The 15,495-nt window shown below is 43.7% G+C and overlaps 1 protein-coding gene across 1 annotated transcript in view; it reads left to right on the top strand.

The window, feature by feature from the left end:
* Positions 1–4,686: 4,686 nt before the first annotated feature.
* The window catches only part of CYTH1 (cytohesin 1), a 230,908-nt gene continuing 220,099 nt past the window's right edge, over positions 4,687–15,495 (top strand). The window contains exon 1 of the mRNA XM_053706248.1: positions 4,687–4,864. Within this exon, the coding sequence (XP_053562223.1) occupies positions 4,792–4,864 (73 nt within the window). The 5' untranslated portion in view covers positions 4,687–4,791. The remainder of the gene's footprint in view (positions 4,865–15,495) is intronic.

Here is a 15,495-nt window from a genome sequence, read left to right as displayed (position 1 = left end):
GAACACACACTCATGTACACACACATTCACTTTTACACTCTCATTTACACACCCTATGTTACATACTGATGCACAAACACTAACATGTACACACCCTATGTCACGCACTCATGCGCAAACGCACACACTCACATGTACACACCCTATGTCACGCACTCGTGCACAAACGCGCACACACTCACATGTTCACACCATATGTCACGCACTCATGCACAAACTCACTAACATGTTCACATCCTATGTCACGCACTCATGCACAAACGCACACACTCGCATGTTCACATCCTATGACACGCACTCATGCTCAAACTTTTACACTCTCATTTAGACACCCTATGTTACATACTGATGCACAAACATTAAAATGTACACATCCTATGTCACACATGTACAAACGCACACACTCACATGTACACATCCTATGTCACGCACTCATGCACAAACGCACACACACTCACATGTACACATCCTATTTCACACTCATGTACAAACGCACACACTCACATGTACACATCCTATGTCACGCACTCATGCACAAACGCACACACACTCACATGTACACATCCTATTTCACACTCATGTACAAACGCACACACTCACATGTACACATCCTATGTCACGCACTCATGCACACACGCACACACACTCACATGTACACATCCTATTTCACACTCATGTACAAACGCACACACTCTCATGTACACACCCTATGTCACACACTCATGCACAAACACACACACACTAACATGTTTACATCCTATGTCACACACTCTTGCACACACACACTCACATGTTCACATCCTTTGTCACACTCTCATGCACAAACACACACACAATCACATGCTCACATCCTATGTCACACACTTCTTAAAAAGGGGTGCCGATCAAGCAGGATGCAGGGGATCAAGTCGCCCTTTTAGTATGTTGTCAGCAGTTTACGGGTGCTACCTTCTGGGAGGAATGGGGGACACTTCAATTCCGGTTACTGGGCCATCTTCGCGGAGCCTCTTCCTCTGCTCCACAATCTTCATCCACGTCAGGGCCCTGTTTGTCCTCCCCCTGTTCCTGGAATCGGGCCATCTTTGCAGAGAAGGACTTCGGTGGCCTCTTCTGCCACTTCCGCTCCACACTCTTCATCTACGTTGGGGCCCTCTTTGTCCCAGTTTCTGGCACTGGGGGTAAATCTTTGCAGTGGCGGACTTCGGCCGCCTCCTCTGCTTCACATCTTCCAGTGGGTATGTGGCGGTTTAGATCTTTATTAGTGTAATGTTTGTTTGCGATCGTGGAGTACTTTGGTTTTTGGGTATTAGGATTAGTGGTTAGGCATGACGGTTATATTGCAAAGGAATTTTTACTATACTTCACCATTATGGGTGGCGATGCTGGGTGTTATTTATAGCCAGCATCGCCAACCCAAGGCATGTAAAGTAAACGCCTCTCAGTGATGCTGCTATGCTGGGAGCTTGGAATACTTCGAAAGGCTTGCTCGACATAGCAGCGGATCCTTTTAATATTTTGCCGCCTCGTAGCACTTTCGATCATCGGGGCCACAGTATCTCACCTCCCTCCTCTCACAGTATCTCTTCTTACCTCCCTTCTCTCTTCTCACAGTATCTCACCTCCCTCCTCTCACAGTATCTCTTCTCACCTCCCTCCTCTCTTCTCACAGTATCTCACCTCCCTCCTCTCTTCTCACAGTATCTCACCTCCCTCCTCTCCTCACACAGTATCTCACCTCCCTCCTCTCTTCTCACAGTATCTCACCTCCCTCCTCTCCTCACACAGTATCTCACCTCCCTCCTCTCCTCTCACAGTATCTCACCTCCCTCCTCTCCTCTCACAGTATCTCACCTCCCTCCTCTCACAGTATCTCTTCTCACCTCCCTCCTCTCTTCTCACAGTATCTCACCTCCCTCCTCTCACAGTATCTCACCTCCCTCCTCTCCTCTCACAGTATCTCACCTCCCTCCTCTCCTCTCACAGTATCTCACCTCCCTCCTCTCCTCTCACAGTATCTCACCTCCCTCCTCTCACAGTATCTCACCTCCCTCCTCTCACAGTATCTCACCTCCCTCCTCTCACAGTATCTCACCTCCCTCCTCTCCTCTCACAGTATCTCACCTCCCTCCTCTCCTCTCACAGTATCTCACCTCCCTCCTCTCCTCTCACAGTATCTCACCTCCCTCCTCTCCTCTCACAGTATCTCACCTCCCTCCTCTCACAGTATCTCACCTCCCTCCTCTCACAGTATCTCACCTCCCTCCTCTCCTCTCACAGTATCTCACCTCCCTCCTCTCACAGTATCTCTTCTCACCTCCCTCCTCTCTTCTCACAGTATCTCACCTCCCTCCTCTCCTCTCACAGTATCTCACCTCCCTCCTCTCCTCTCACAGTATCTCACCTCCCTCCTCTCCTCTCACAGTATCTCACCTCCCTCCTCACACAGTATCTCACCTCCCTCCTCTCTTCTCACAGTATCTCACCTCCCTCCTCTCCTCTCACAGTTTCTCCCCTCCCTCCTCTCCTCACACAGTATCTCACCTCCCTCCTCTCCTCTCACAGTATCTCACCTCCCTCCTCTCACAGTATCTCACCTCCCTCCTCACACAGTATCTCACCTCCCTCCTCACACAGTATCTCACCTCCCTCCTCTCCTCTCACAGTATCTCACCTCCCTCCTCTCACAGTATCTCACCTCCCTCCTCTCCTCTCACAGTATCTCACCTCCCTCCTCTCACAGTATCTCACCTCCCTCCTCTCCTCTCACAGTATCTCACCTCCCTCCTCTCACAGTATCTCACCTCTCTCCTCTCCTCTCACAGTATCTCACCTCCCTCCTCTCCTCTCACAGTATCTCACCTCCCTCCTCTCCTCTCACAGTATCTCACCTCCCTCCTCTCACAGTATCTCACCTCCCTCCTCTCCTCACACAGTATCTCACCTCCCTCCTCTCCTCACACAGTATCTCACCTCCCTCCTCTCCTCTCACAGTATCTCACCTCCCTCCTCTCCTCTCACAGTATCTCACCTCCCTCCTCTCCTCTCACAGTATCTCACCTCCCTCCTCTCCTCTCACAGTATCTCACCTCCCTCCTCTCCTCTCACAGTATCTCACCTCCCTCCTCTCCTCACACAGTATCTCACCTCCCTCCTCTCCTCTCACAGTATCTCACCTCCCTCCTCTCACAGTATCTCACCTCCCTCCTCTCACAGTATCTCACCTCCCTCCTCTCACAGTATCTCACCTCCCTCCTCTCACAGTATCTCACCTCCCTCCTCTCACAGTATCTCACCTCCCTCCTCTCACAGTATCTCACCTCCCTCCTCTCACAGTATCTCACCTCCCTCCTCTCCTCTCACAGTATCTCACCTCCCTCCTCTCACAGTATCTCACCTCCCTCCTCTCTTCTCACAGTATCTCACCTCCCTCCTCTCACAGTATCTCACCTCCCTCCTCTCACAGTATCTCACCTCCCTCCTCTCACAGTATCTCACCTCCCTCCTCTCCTCTCACAGTATCTCACCTCCCTCCTCTCACAGTATCTCACCTCCCTCCTCTCACAGTATCTCACCTCCCTCCTCTCCTCTCACAGTATCTCACCTCCCTCCTCTCCTCTCACAGTATCTCACCTCCCTCCTCTCACAGTATCTCACCTCCCTCCTCTCCTCACACAGTATCTCACCTCCCTCCTCTCCTCTCACAGTATCTCACCTCCCTCCTCTCCTCACACAGTATCTCACCTCCCTCCTCTCCTCACACAGTATCTCACCTCCCTCCTCTCACAGTATCTCACCTCCCTCCTCTCACAGTATCTCACCTCCCTCCTCTCCTCACACAGTATCTCACCTCCCTCCTCTCCTCACACAGTATCTCACCTCCCTCCTCTCCTCTCACAGTATCTCACCTCCCTCCTCTCCTCTCACAGTATCTCACCTCCCTCCTCTCCTCTCACAGTATCTCACCTCCCTCCTCTCCTCACACAGTATCTCACCTCCCTCCTCTCCTCTCACAGTATCTCACCTCCCTCCTCTCCTCTCACAGTATCTCACCTCCCTCCTCTCACAGTATCTCACCTCCCTCCTCTCACAGTATCTCACCTCCCTCCTCTCCTCACACAGTATCTCACCTCCCTCCTCTCCTCACACAGTATCTCACCTCAGTCTGTCTTCATACGCAGAATATCACCTCTCTCCTCCTCTTACATAGTCTCCTGTCTCACCTCCTCACCCATATGATTCTTCATATCAAAACTTTTACTTGCAGATTTTCTTCTTCAAGCCTAATGCACAGTTCTCCCTCACATGATCTAATTTACATGTCACCCTCTAACGTCTTCCCTTTTTTAGTGATATTTTCTTGCGTCCTGTTTCTTGGTCTCTGTCTGTCACACTCTTCCTCCTACCACACTTTCTCTCACGCACATACTTTTTCTGGTGCGCCCCTCCTTGTCTACTCATCCCTGCTGTTTATACATTGCCTGTAATCGGTGTATTTTGCAGAAGATGCACCTTCAGATCAGTTTGTTGCTATGCAACAGCATGCAGAGTGCTGAGTGGCACAGCTGTGAGAGCATCACTGGAGAGCGTAAACCCTAGGGGCTTCCACCTAGGGCTTTAGCCCCCCACTAATCTAATTGCACTTGAAATGTCTCAGGGGCGGGTGTGATGAGTTTGAGGAAGTTTGCAAGGATTGGCTGTAAACTGTCTTGTTTTCACATTCTACTACACACACAACTCTGTGTCTTGGGGTCATTCCCTGGATGGTTAGGTGCTTTTACTGTGGAACTCAGGATGGGAACAGTTAGCGAACTCTGTGCTTCCAGCTTCCAGGCACTGCTGTGCCCTTCAGTTAACATAAAACCTGGTAAGTACTGATATGTCGGTTTATGACCTTTTGGGTCTGCTGTGCCTCCTATTTCAATCATCTCTTTAAATGTCATATATGACTATATAAGGTTTTTTTGCATATATAACTTGTTTAATTTTTCTATCAGATATGGGTGTGGAATTCATCTAGTAGGGGTTAATGTTTTGAGTTAATTTTAGCTGAAGAAATTTAAAATGTGTATGATATAAAAGGAAATATTTTCCTAATACAGCTAATTAATAGGGCTGAATTTCTTCTGCAGTATGTGAATTAATTGCTCCATGCATCCCTAGTTTGACCAGGAAGGGTAAATAATGAGACAGAATAATGTTAATACCTGTTTCTAGTGTGTTGTTCAGTTTCTTTCCTTTTTTATGGTAACAGAATTATATTCTTAGCCTTAGAAGATGTCCCCAATTTATCTGACTGTACAAGATGTGCAGTTTATTTCTGTATATGAACTGCTAGAGCTTAGTTTATTTTTATTTTATTATGCCTATTGCTATATGAAACTGGTTGTGTCTTGTTTCTGACTGGTAGGAACTAATGTATTATATCTTGTCTTATGACTGGGTTGAAGGTAACAGCCATGCTCTTACTCTGTGGAAATCCCCCCCCCCCCCCCCCCACGCCCCCAACCTTTTTACCTGGTTTCTGGTATCTCTGTGAAAAGAGTCACAGGCTTTGTACTTAAGACACAGTTTATAAGCTATGTTCCTATGTATGTGGGTCATGATGTTCTTCTTGTATTTAAATATGTAGCCTGATAGGCCCATTCAATATCTGTTAGATATTATTCTTTGCAATCTCAGCCCAATACTACATTTACATATTTCCTGACTGGCCTTGCCTATGCCTGTCTCTCATAACTCCCCATGGGTTGTGCCTGTTTAGTGTAGTTCTTTATTGGTTATGCCCACTTCTGCAGTGCATGGTTAGTGGTCAGCTCTTAATATTCCTGCCTCACAGGAGATATGGTGGCCTGTGATTGTACCTTATTTGTGACCTGTAGGGTCCTATCTGTGAAACTTACAGGCTCAGTGGGTTTTTTGCATAATTTCCTTGCATAAGGCGGGGAGAGTCCATGACTTCATTCCTTACTGTTGGGAAATACAACACCTGGCCGCCAGAAGGAGGCAAAGACACCCCAGCCAAAGGATTAAATATCCCTACCACTTCCCCTATCCCCCAGTCATTCTTTGCCTTTCGTCACTATAGGAGGTGGCAGGGAATTGTCAGAAGATTCGGATAGTCCTGTAATAGGTATGTTCCCTTCGAGAAAGGACTGGAGTTTTAAAGGGACACTACCCAAATTTTTTCTTTTGTGATTCAGATAGAGCATGCAATTTTAAGCAACTTTCTAATTTACTCCTATTTTCAAATGCTCTTTATTCTCTTGGTATCTTTATTTGAAATGCAAGAATGTAAGTTTAGATGCCGGCCCATTTTTGGTGAACAACCTAGGTTGTCCTTGCTGATTGGTGGATAAATGCATCCACCAATCAAAAACTGCTGTCCAGAGTTCTGAACCTAGAAAAAAGCTTAGATGCCTTCTTTTTCATATAAAGATAGCAAGAGAACGAAGAAAAATTGATAATAGGAGTAAATTAGAAAGTTGCTTAAAATTTCATGCTCAATCTGAATCACAAAATAATTTTTTTGGGTACAGTGTCCCTTTAAGTAATCACGTCAACCTCTCAGTGAGAGTATTGATGAAAGTTAGAGACTGGAGATGCAGGGAAAGTTTTTCTGCGAACCCATCACAACTGTCGCCTAACAGCTCCTGAGCAATCAGTGTTGACGAGTTTCACTGCTTGCTGTAACACACTCAAGTCCATGTCAGAGCGTTGCTGCAAGACTGTCACACTTGAGAGGCTGTGCCTGTTCCACAGCATGGGTCCTGGAGGGTAAGACCTTTTTATATATACACTTTTGCTATACAGGGTCACAGTGTGGCTCCTTTATGCCTCGACAGGATCAAGGGTTAATATCTCCTTCAGGGAGATTATTTAAACAGCAAGGGGTTATTTATAACTGCTTTAATGTGAGAGTTTTTTTGGACTCATAGACTGTGTGCTTTTGGCTTGGAACAAACAGGTTTCACTTTTGTTTTTGAGTGTTGCGCAGCTCATAATAGCTTAGCGCCTTTTTTATAGCAGGGGAAGTCCTGTCCTACGCACCACGTGACCGGGTGCAGTCTTTTCATTTTCCTACGATCCTGCTCCAGACATCACTCCTAAGGAGAGCGTTAGCTGTCTGGGTCTAGAAAGTGGTGAGTGCCCCAGCCATTGGGATTATAAAGGTGCCATTTTAATATAATAATAAAAGCTTTCTTTTTTTTTTTTTTTTGTCTGTCCTTCTGTGGATATATCTTAGCTATGGCGGACACCTATACTACATTAGAAGGTTCCGCTCCTTCTGTACTGATTAATAATTTCTCTTTATATTGTGAGGAGGCCGTGGTTTGCCTGCCTGCTCAATTTTGTTCCATTTGCCTAAGCACTGTTCTAAAGTCTAAGAAGGGAGACAAGCCTGCTAATACTCATAGTGCTATTAGCTCCTCTGAGCTGTCTACCTCTCAGGAATCTGTGTCCCGAGAAATTACTACCCTTTCTACACTACCTGCTCCACATGCAGTTCCCCGCGGCCCAACTAATCCATCTGGAGGGGGCTTTTTTTCCTGCGGACTTTACCGCGCAGTTACAATCGGCTGTGTCTGTGGCCCTGAGTGCCTTACCTCCCTCTAGCAAATATAGAGGTTTAAACATAGTTCTCCCGACCTAGAGTCATCTTAATATTTGTCGGATTTAGCTACTATGTCTCAGCTATCCAAGGATGAGTTAACCTCTATAGCTTCAGAGGGTAAACTTTCTGAGTCGGAGGCTTCAGTTTCTAAACCTCATTCAGCAGAGGAACCCTCCTTTAGATTTAAATGGAGCATCTGCGTTTTTTTTTTTAATTAAAGTAGGCTCTGTCTACGCTAGAGGTTCAAGAGGCTAAACTCCCTGAGGAACCTAAGATACCTAAATTAGACAGAGTTTATAAATACAGGAAGGTCCCTCTGGCTTTTCCTGTGCCAGTTAAGATGGCAAACGTTATTAGTAACGAATAGGAACTTTTTTCCCCCTCGTCTAATTTTCAAAAATTATTCGCAGTCTCTGACTCTCAATTAGATTTGTGGGGCTCCATCCCTAAGGTTGATGGCGCTATTTCTACGCTGGCTAAGCATACTACTATCCCTCTGGAGGATAGTTCTTCTTTTAGAGAGCCTATTGATAAGAAAATGGAATCTTTTCTGAGGAAGATGTTTCAACATACAGAGTTTTTATTTCAACCGGCGGCAGCTGTAGCCGCGGTTGCTGGAGCAGCTACCTACTCGGGCGACTCTCTGTTGGAGCTAATTGGGGGTGGAGACTCCCTTCGAGGATATTCAGGAGAGAATTAAAACTCTGAGAATTGCTAACTCCTTCATCTGTGACGCGAATATGCAGATTATTCGTCTAAATGCAAATGCTTCTAGCTTTGTGGTCCTAGCCCGCCGGGCTCTCTCGTTGAAGTCTTGATCTGCGGATAAGACTTCTAAATCCAGACTCCTTTCTATTCCTTTCAAGGGGAAGATTTTATTCGGTACTGGGCTGGACTCCATTATTTCTACAGTTACCGGAGGGAAAGGTGCATTCCTACCGCAGGATAAGAAGAATAGGCCTAAGGGACGCAATTGTCTAATTTTCGTTCCTTTCATTCTGACAAATCACAACGACAGCAATCCTCATCCAAGTCTGAGCAGCCCAAGAGTACTTGGAAGCCGGCTCAGTTCTGGAATAAGTCCAAACAGACTAAGAAGCCCGCCGAGAACAAATTGTCATGAAGGGGCGGCCCCCGATCCTGTCTCTCTTTTTACAGGCGCTTGGTTCCCGGATGTACAGGAACCTTGGGTCCTGGAGGTTGTATCTCAGGGATACCGGATAGGATTAAAATCTCATCCGCTCAGGGGCAGATTCCTACTCTCCAGACTGTCTACAAGACCAGAAAAGAGAACTTCCTTTTTAGGTTTTGTACAGTATCTCTCCTCTCTGGGAGTAATTGTCCCGGTACCTACAGCAGAAATAGGTTTGGGGTTTTATTCAAACCTTTTCATGGTTCCAAAAAAGGATGGAATTTTTCGGCCAATTCTGGACCTAAAGTGTTCCCTCTTTCAAGATGGAGACAATACAGTGAATCCTTCCTCAGGAACGACAGTTTATAACCACCATAGACCTGAAGGATGCATACCTTCACGTTCCGATACACAAGAAACATTTTCAGTTTCTGGGGTTTGCCTTTCTGGACCAGCACTTCCAGTTCATAGCTCTTCCGTTTGGCCTAGCTACTGCTCCAAGGATATTTTTGAAGGTTCTGGGAGTTCTTCTAGTCGGATATAGATCTTATGGCATCCTGCCTCAATACCAAGCTACCCAGGTACGGGTCGAGGGATCGTCAGGCGGAACTGATAGATGCGCTATCAGTACCATGGAGGTTCAGACTCGTATATCTTTTCCTCCACTACCGCTTCTCCCTCGTGTGGTGGCTCGCATCAAGCAGGAGCGAGCATCAGTGATTCTTATTGCTCCATTGTGGCCACGAAGGACGTAGTTTGCGGTTCTGGTGGGGATGTCCTCATCTCCTCAGTGGAGGTTACCTTGTCGCAGAGATCTGCAGATAAAGGGTCCCTTCATTCATCAAAATCTAGATTCTCTGAGGCTGACGCTTAGTCTTAGCCAAGAGAGGGTTTTCTGAAAGTGTTTTCAACACTCTGGTTCAGTCTCGTATCTAACATAAAGTGTGGAGGACTTACTTGTACTGGTGTGAAGAGCGTGACTTTTCCTGGCATAAGGTTAAGGTTGCCAGAATTGTATCTTTTCTCCAGGTTGGACTGGAGAAGGGTCTATCTGCTAGTTAGTTCCCTGAAGGGACAGATATCGGCCCTGTCTATGCTACTGCACAAGAGATTGGCTGAGCTTCCGGATGTGCTATCCTTTGTCAAGGCTCTGACTTGGATCAGACCTGTGTTTAGATCTGGGGCTCCGCCTTTGAGCCTCAATCTTGTTCTTAGCGTTTTGCAGTAGGCTCACGACCCTACCCGTAATTTATTTTTGTTGGGCTGCTCCTTTTTTATATTATTTCTTCTGGCACCTTTTATACCCTCAGCAACATGTAGAACAGCTGCCTGGCAAATAGTGTGCTTGTGACGACTGTGGAAATCTGCCCAATTCCACTGTAGCAATATGAAATACGAAAATGTCCAAAAAAGTGTCTTTATTGACAAATGAAAGAGCGACGTTTCGTGACTACATGATTAAGTGACAGTAGTCACGAAACGTCGCTCTTTCATTTGTCAATAAAGACACTTTTTAAGCAAGTTGTGCTGTGAACATTTTCATATTTCACCTTTTATACCCTGATGTTTCTCCTACTTTTCCTTTTGCTTCCTCTGCAGAATGACTGGGGGATAGGGGAAGTGGGAGGCATATCTAAGCCTTTGGCTGGGGTGTCTTTGCCTTCTCCTGGTGGCCAGGTGTTTTATTTCCCAACAGTAAGGAATGAAGTTGTGAACTCTCCCTGCAAGGAAGGAAAGGAATTTATCTGGTAAGCATAAATTATGTTATTGTGGGCATTGTCTGTACCTCGTTACCTTAGTCTTTTTCTTTGCATGGAATTGTTTTTGAGTAATTTTCCTGCTTTGTATGGTGTCATATTCTTTGTTCTTCTTGTGACTTTTCTTGGCCATTTGTATTTGTGGCATTGAGTCTTAGCAGTCTGCTGCCTGGCAAGGGGCTTAAAGGGATACTGATCCCAAATTGTTTTCTTTCATGGTTCAGATAGAGCATGCAATTAATTTTAAGTAACTTTCTAATTTACTCCTATTATCAATTTTTTTTTGTTCTCTTGGTATCTTTATTTGAAAAAGTAGGAATGTAAGCATAGGAGCCGGACCATTTTTGATTCAGCACCCTGAATAGTGCTTGCTCTAATTGGTGGCTACATTTATCCACCAATCAGCAAGCGCTACCCAGGTGCTGAACCAAGGATGTTAAGCTTACATTCCTGCTTTTTCAAATAAAGATATCAAGAGAACGAAGAAAAAATTATAATACTAGTAAATAAGAAGGTTGCTTAAAATTGCATAATCTATCTGAATCATGAAAGAAAAAAATTGTGTTCAGTGTCCCTTTTTAAAGGGACAGTAAAGGTAAAAAATAAACTTTAGTTATTCAGATAGAGCATGCAGTTTTAAACAACTTTTTAATTTACTTATTTTATCAAATTTGTTTTGTTCTCTTGATATCATTTGTTTAGAGTAAATTTAGGAGCTTAGGAGTGTGCACGTGTCTATAGCAATCTATGGCAGTAGTGTTTGTACCTATGTATAACGTTGCTGTAAACAATGTTGCAAATATTGCTGCTAGATGGCTAAAGACACGTGCTCACCTAGGATTACTCTCTAACAAAGGATACCAAGAGAACTAAGCAAAATTGATAATTTAAGTAAATTGGAAAGGTTTTTTTTTTTTGTGTTTTTTTTTTTCTTTTCTTTTCAATTTTGTACTCTCAAGTTTAATTTGGACTTTACTGTCCCTTAAACAAACTCAGGCACCAGTTAGCCACTGGCACCATAAATCTAGACCCTGGTCCCCATGGCACCTTAACCCTTTGAGTGCTAATGACGGCTCTGAGCCGTCACAGAGTTTCTCACTCTGGTGCTAATGACGGCTCTGAGCCATCATTATTATTCTTTATTTATAAAGCGCAGAAAGATTCCGCAGCGCTGCCCATGGGTACAAGGATAACAACTTTATTTATACTTAACAATGTTAAGTATAGGAGGAGGGGGCATGCTGCTTAGAAACCTCTATCTCAGGCATCTAAGCAGCTACAGACCCCCAAGACCCACTGTTGGAAAGGTAATCGTCTAACCTTTCCAACAGTGTAAGTCTTGGGGGTCTGTAATAGCACCCAGGTGGGAAATTGCTTAGCACTCAAAGGGTTAAATTGGCTTTTTAAAAAAAACAAAAAAAAAAACATTTTTTTAAGAGAACTCGCAGTACTGACAAGACTTGTTAGATAATCTAGCCAGAGAAGAGAGCTTTAGATCATTAGGCCGGGGTACTTTCCCTGCCTTTTGCCAGTCTATTCGTTTTTCTGTGCTGTATTTCCTTATTTGATCTGTGGCTCAAATCAGAGATTAGTGCCTCACCTCTGCACAGCCATATATCAAGTTACAAACACTTACTGGTTACTAGTTGCAATTGCAGAGGGGAAAAATGCTACCACTGGTTTCTCTTTAAAGGGATTCAGTTATCGATTCTGTGGGAATGTGAAGGGTACTTTCAGTGTAGCTACTTTGTGAAGAAAGAGGTGTTTGACAGTATTCCAGCAACAAGGGGGGTGGGGGGTAACTGAAGAGAGTTTTGTTGGTCATTAAAGTCGGTGTTTGCTGGTTAGTTTGGGGAATACCTCTGTTTAACTAGATGGGCTTTTTTAGAATACTGAATTGAAGTTCCATGATTTGTGAAATAATTTATTGAGGAAGTTGTAGGGTTTGTATTCAGGAAGCAGTAACAAAAATGTATCAGTAACTTATGGGGAAGGTAAAATATGATTGTGTTCTCAAAAATATGTGGGTACTAATTACTGAGTTCAGGTGTTTCAGGCACACACATTGCCAACAGGTGCGTGCAATCCAGCACATAGTCATGAAATCTCCATAGACCAATTTCAGTGCGACCCACTAAAACTATAGAGTTCAGTGACTTTAAAACTGCCACTGTCATAGGATGTCATCTTTGCAACGAGTCAGTTTGACATCTGCCCTACTAGATCTGCCACAATCAACTAAGTGCTATTATTGTAAAAGTAGAAGCATCTAGGAGCAAGAACAGCCGAACTATGTGGTTGTAGATGCCTCTGGAAGCAACATCAGCACAAGAACTGTGTGCATTGTGAGCTTCATGAAATGGGTTTCTATGGCTGAGCAACTGTACACAAGCCTTACATAAACATGTGGTATGCCAGTCGTCAGCTGGAGTGGCGTAAACACTAGAGTGATGAATCACACTTCACTATTTGGCAGTCTGATTGAAGAATCTGAGTGTGGTGGATTCCAGCAGAATGCTACCTACTGTAATGCATAGTGCTTACTCTAAAGTTTAATGGAGGAGGGATAATAGTTTGGAGCTGTTTTTTAGGGTTTGGGCTATTTTCCTTAGTTTCAGTGATAGGTTATCTTAATTCTACAGGATACAAAGGCATTTTAGACAATTGGGTGCTTCCAACTTTTTGACAGCAGTTTGAGGAAGGCCCTTTCCTATTGCAGCATAACTGTGCCACTAAGGACAAAGTGGGGTCCATCAAGAAATGGTTTGACATGTTTGGTTTGGAGGAACTCGAGTGGTTTTCACAGTGCCCTGACTTCAACTCAATTGAACACCTTTGGGATTAATTGTAACACCAATTGTGAGCCTGACTTTCTTGTGCAATATCGGTGCCTGACCTCACAAATGCTTTTTTGGCTGAATGGGCACAAATTCTCACGGACACACTCCAAGATCTTGTGGAAAGCCTTCCCAGAAGAGTTGTGACTATAAATTTAAAGGGGGGGGCACATAATGCATTTTAATTACCCTTTGTTTTGGAATGGGATGTCCAACAGGTTCATATAGGTTTTTTTTTTTTTTTTTTTTTAAATATTTATTTATATCAAGTAGTGTACATAAGAAAAAGAAGACAAACAAGAAAAACAAAACATGATCACAAATAAAATACATTTCTTAATCGGGGCCACGCAGGGCCATAAATGTATCTCCAACACTAGGAGAGAAAAAACAAAGCAATAAAGTACACCACTATTTAAATAAAATTTTGACTTCTTTCTTTACATAATTTCAAGTACATGAGCCTTGGATAGATTCCATAGACCATAGACCGTCTGTATATCAAAAAGAAGGATAACAAACTACGGACTTTAGTGAGAATTTTACACTCAATATAACTTGCGTGATATCTATATTATGTTGTGTTCCTCATCTATTGGGTCTAACCAGGCTCTTAGTTTATATTGCTAGATCCGTGGATATTCATTCATACAGACACATTCATTCGTACCTATCAAAGCAGTTGATAGGAACCACAAGGCACACCGGTAGAGGGCAGGGTATGGGGGAGAAGAAGAGAAGGAAAAAAAAAAAAAAAAAGGGGAAGAAAAGCCGAGAAGAGAACATATACTACTTATATACTCAATATACTTTGTTAGTTAATTTGACCATTCTTTAGGAAACTGCCCTGTAAGTATATTTTGCAGGACAAAGGTAGTATTACACAGTGGACGGACTATTTGAGCTTGAGTACTATTCGGGAATGACTTAATAATGCCCTCCCATTTATTGAAGAAAACTTGCACCTGTTTGTCATTAGAAGTTGTTACATTGTACTGTTCCAATGTAATTTGCATGATGACTGCTTTCTTAAAGCTTGCAAATTCTACTATCCGTGCAGCCTTCCAATTTTTCAATATGATGTTACGGGCTATCATCAATAATGTATTAATAAGTTTGTACTCTCTACCACCCGAAGATCGCGTGGTGAGAAACACTACCTCTTGCGGGCCAATATTTATTCTCAAATTAACTACCCGCTTGACCCAGTAGAATATCTTGCTCCAAAATTGCATAATTTTAGGGCAAGACCATAAACAGTGCATGATGTCGGCGTTTTCTATACTACATTTCGTGCACTGATAAGCTTTTTTGTACCACATGGCCATTTTGTTTGGAGGTTCATATAGGTTTGATGGTCAGATGTCCACATACTTTTGGCTATATAGTGTATAAGAAGTAAAGCCCTGTATTGCACGACCCAGGAGCCAGGGCTTATATAATTTATATTGGTGTTATATTCTTTTTTTCCTTTGTTGAATCTAAAAGAAGGCATTTTTTAAAATGTTATTTTTAAAGGATATTCCTTTTTATGAATAAAACCATTGTTTTCTCTTTAAATGCTTGTGGAGGCATGCCATTGTCTACTAACAGGTCTGTGAGAGTTGTCCTAATCGGCCAATGAGGAACCTGCTGTTTATCTTTTTTAAAAATGTACTTTCTCTTGTTAAGTGTGTTCAGTCCACGGGTCATCCATTACTTATGGGATATATTCTCTTTCCCAACAGGAAGTTGCAAGAGGATCACCCAAGCAGAGCTACTATATAGCTCCTCCCCTCACATGTCATATCCAGTCATTCTCTTGCAACCCTCAACAAAGAAGGAGGTCGCGAGAGGAGTTGGAGTTTTTACTTAATTATTCTTCAATCAAAAGTTTGTTATTTTAAAATGACACTGGAGTGTGCCGTTTTTTGTATCTCAGGCAGTATTTGGAGAAGAATCTGCCTGCGTTTTTCTATGATCTTAGCAGACGTAACTAAGATCCGCTGGCTGTTCTCGACATTCTGAGGAGTAGGGTAACTTCAGAAAGAGGGGAATAGCATGCGGGGTCCCCCGCAAGTGAGGTATGTGCAGTACATTATTTTCTGGGAATGGAATTGACTAAGAAAATACTGCTGTTACCCATATGATGTAAGTACAGCCTTAAATGCAGTAGTA

Source organism: Bombina bombina, chromosome 1 (genome assembly GCF_027579735.1).
Source record: "Bombina bombina isolate aBomBom1 chromosome 1, aBomBom1.pri, whole genome shotgun sequence".
NCBI lineage: Eukaryota > Metazoa > Chordata > Amphibia > Anura > Bombinatoridae > Bombina > Bombina bombina.
The sequence above is the reverse complement of the archived record's forward strand: the minus strand, read 5'-3'. Positions and strand labels throughout refer to the sequence as shown.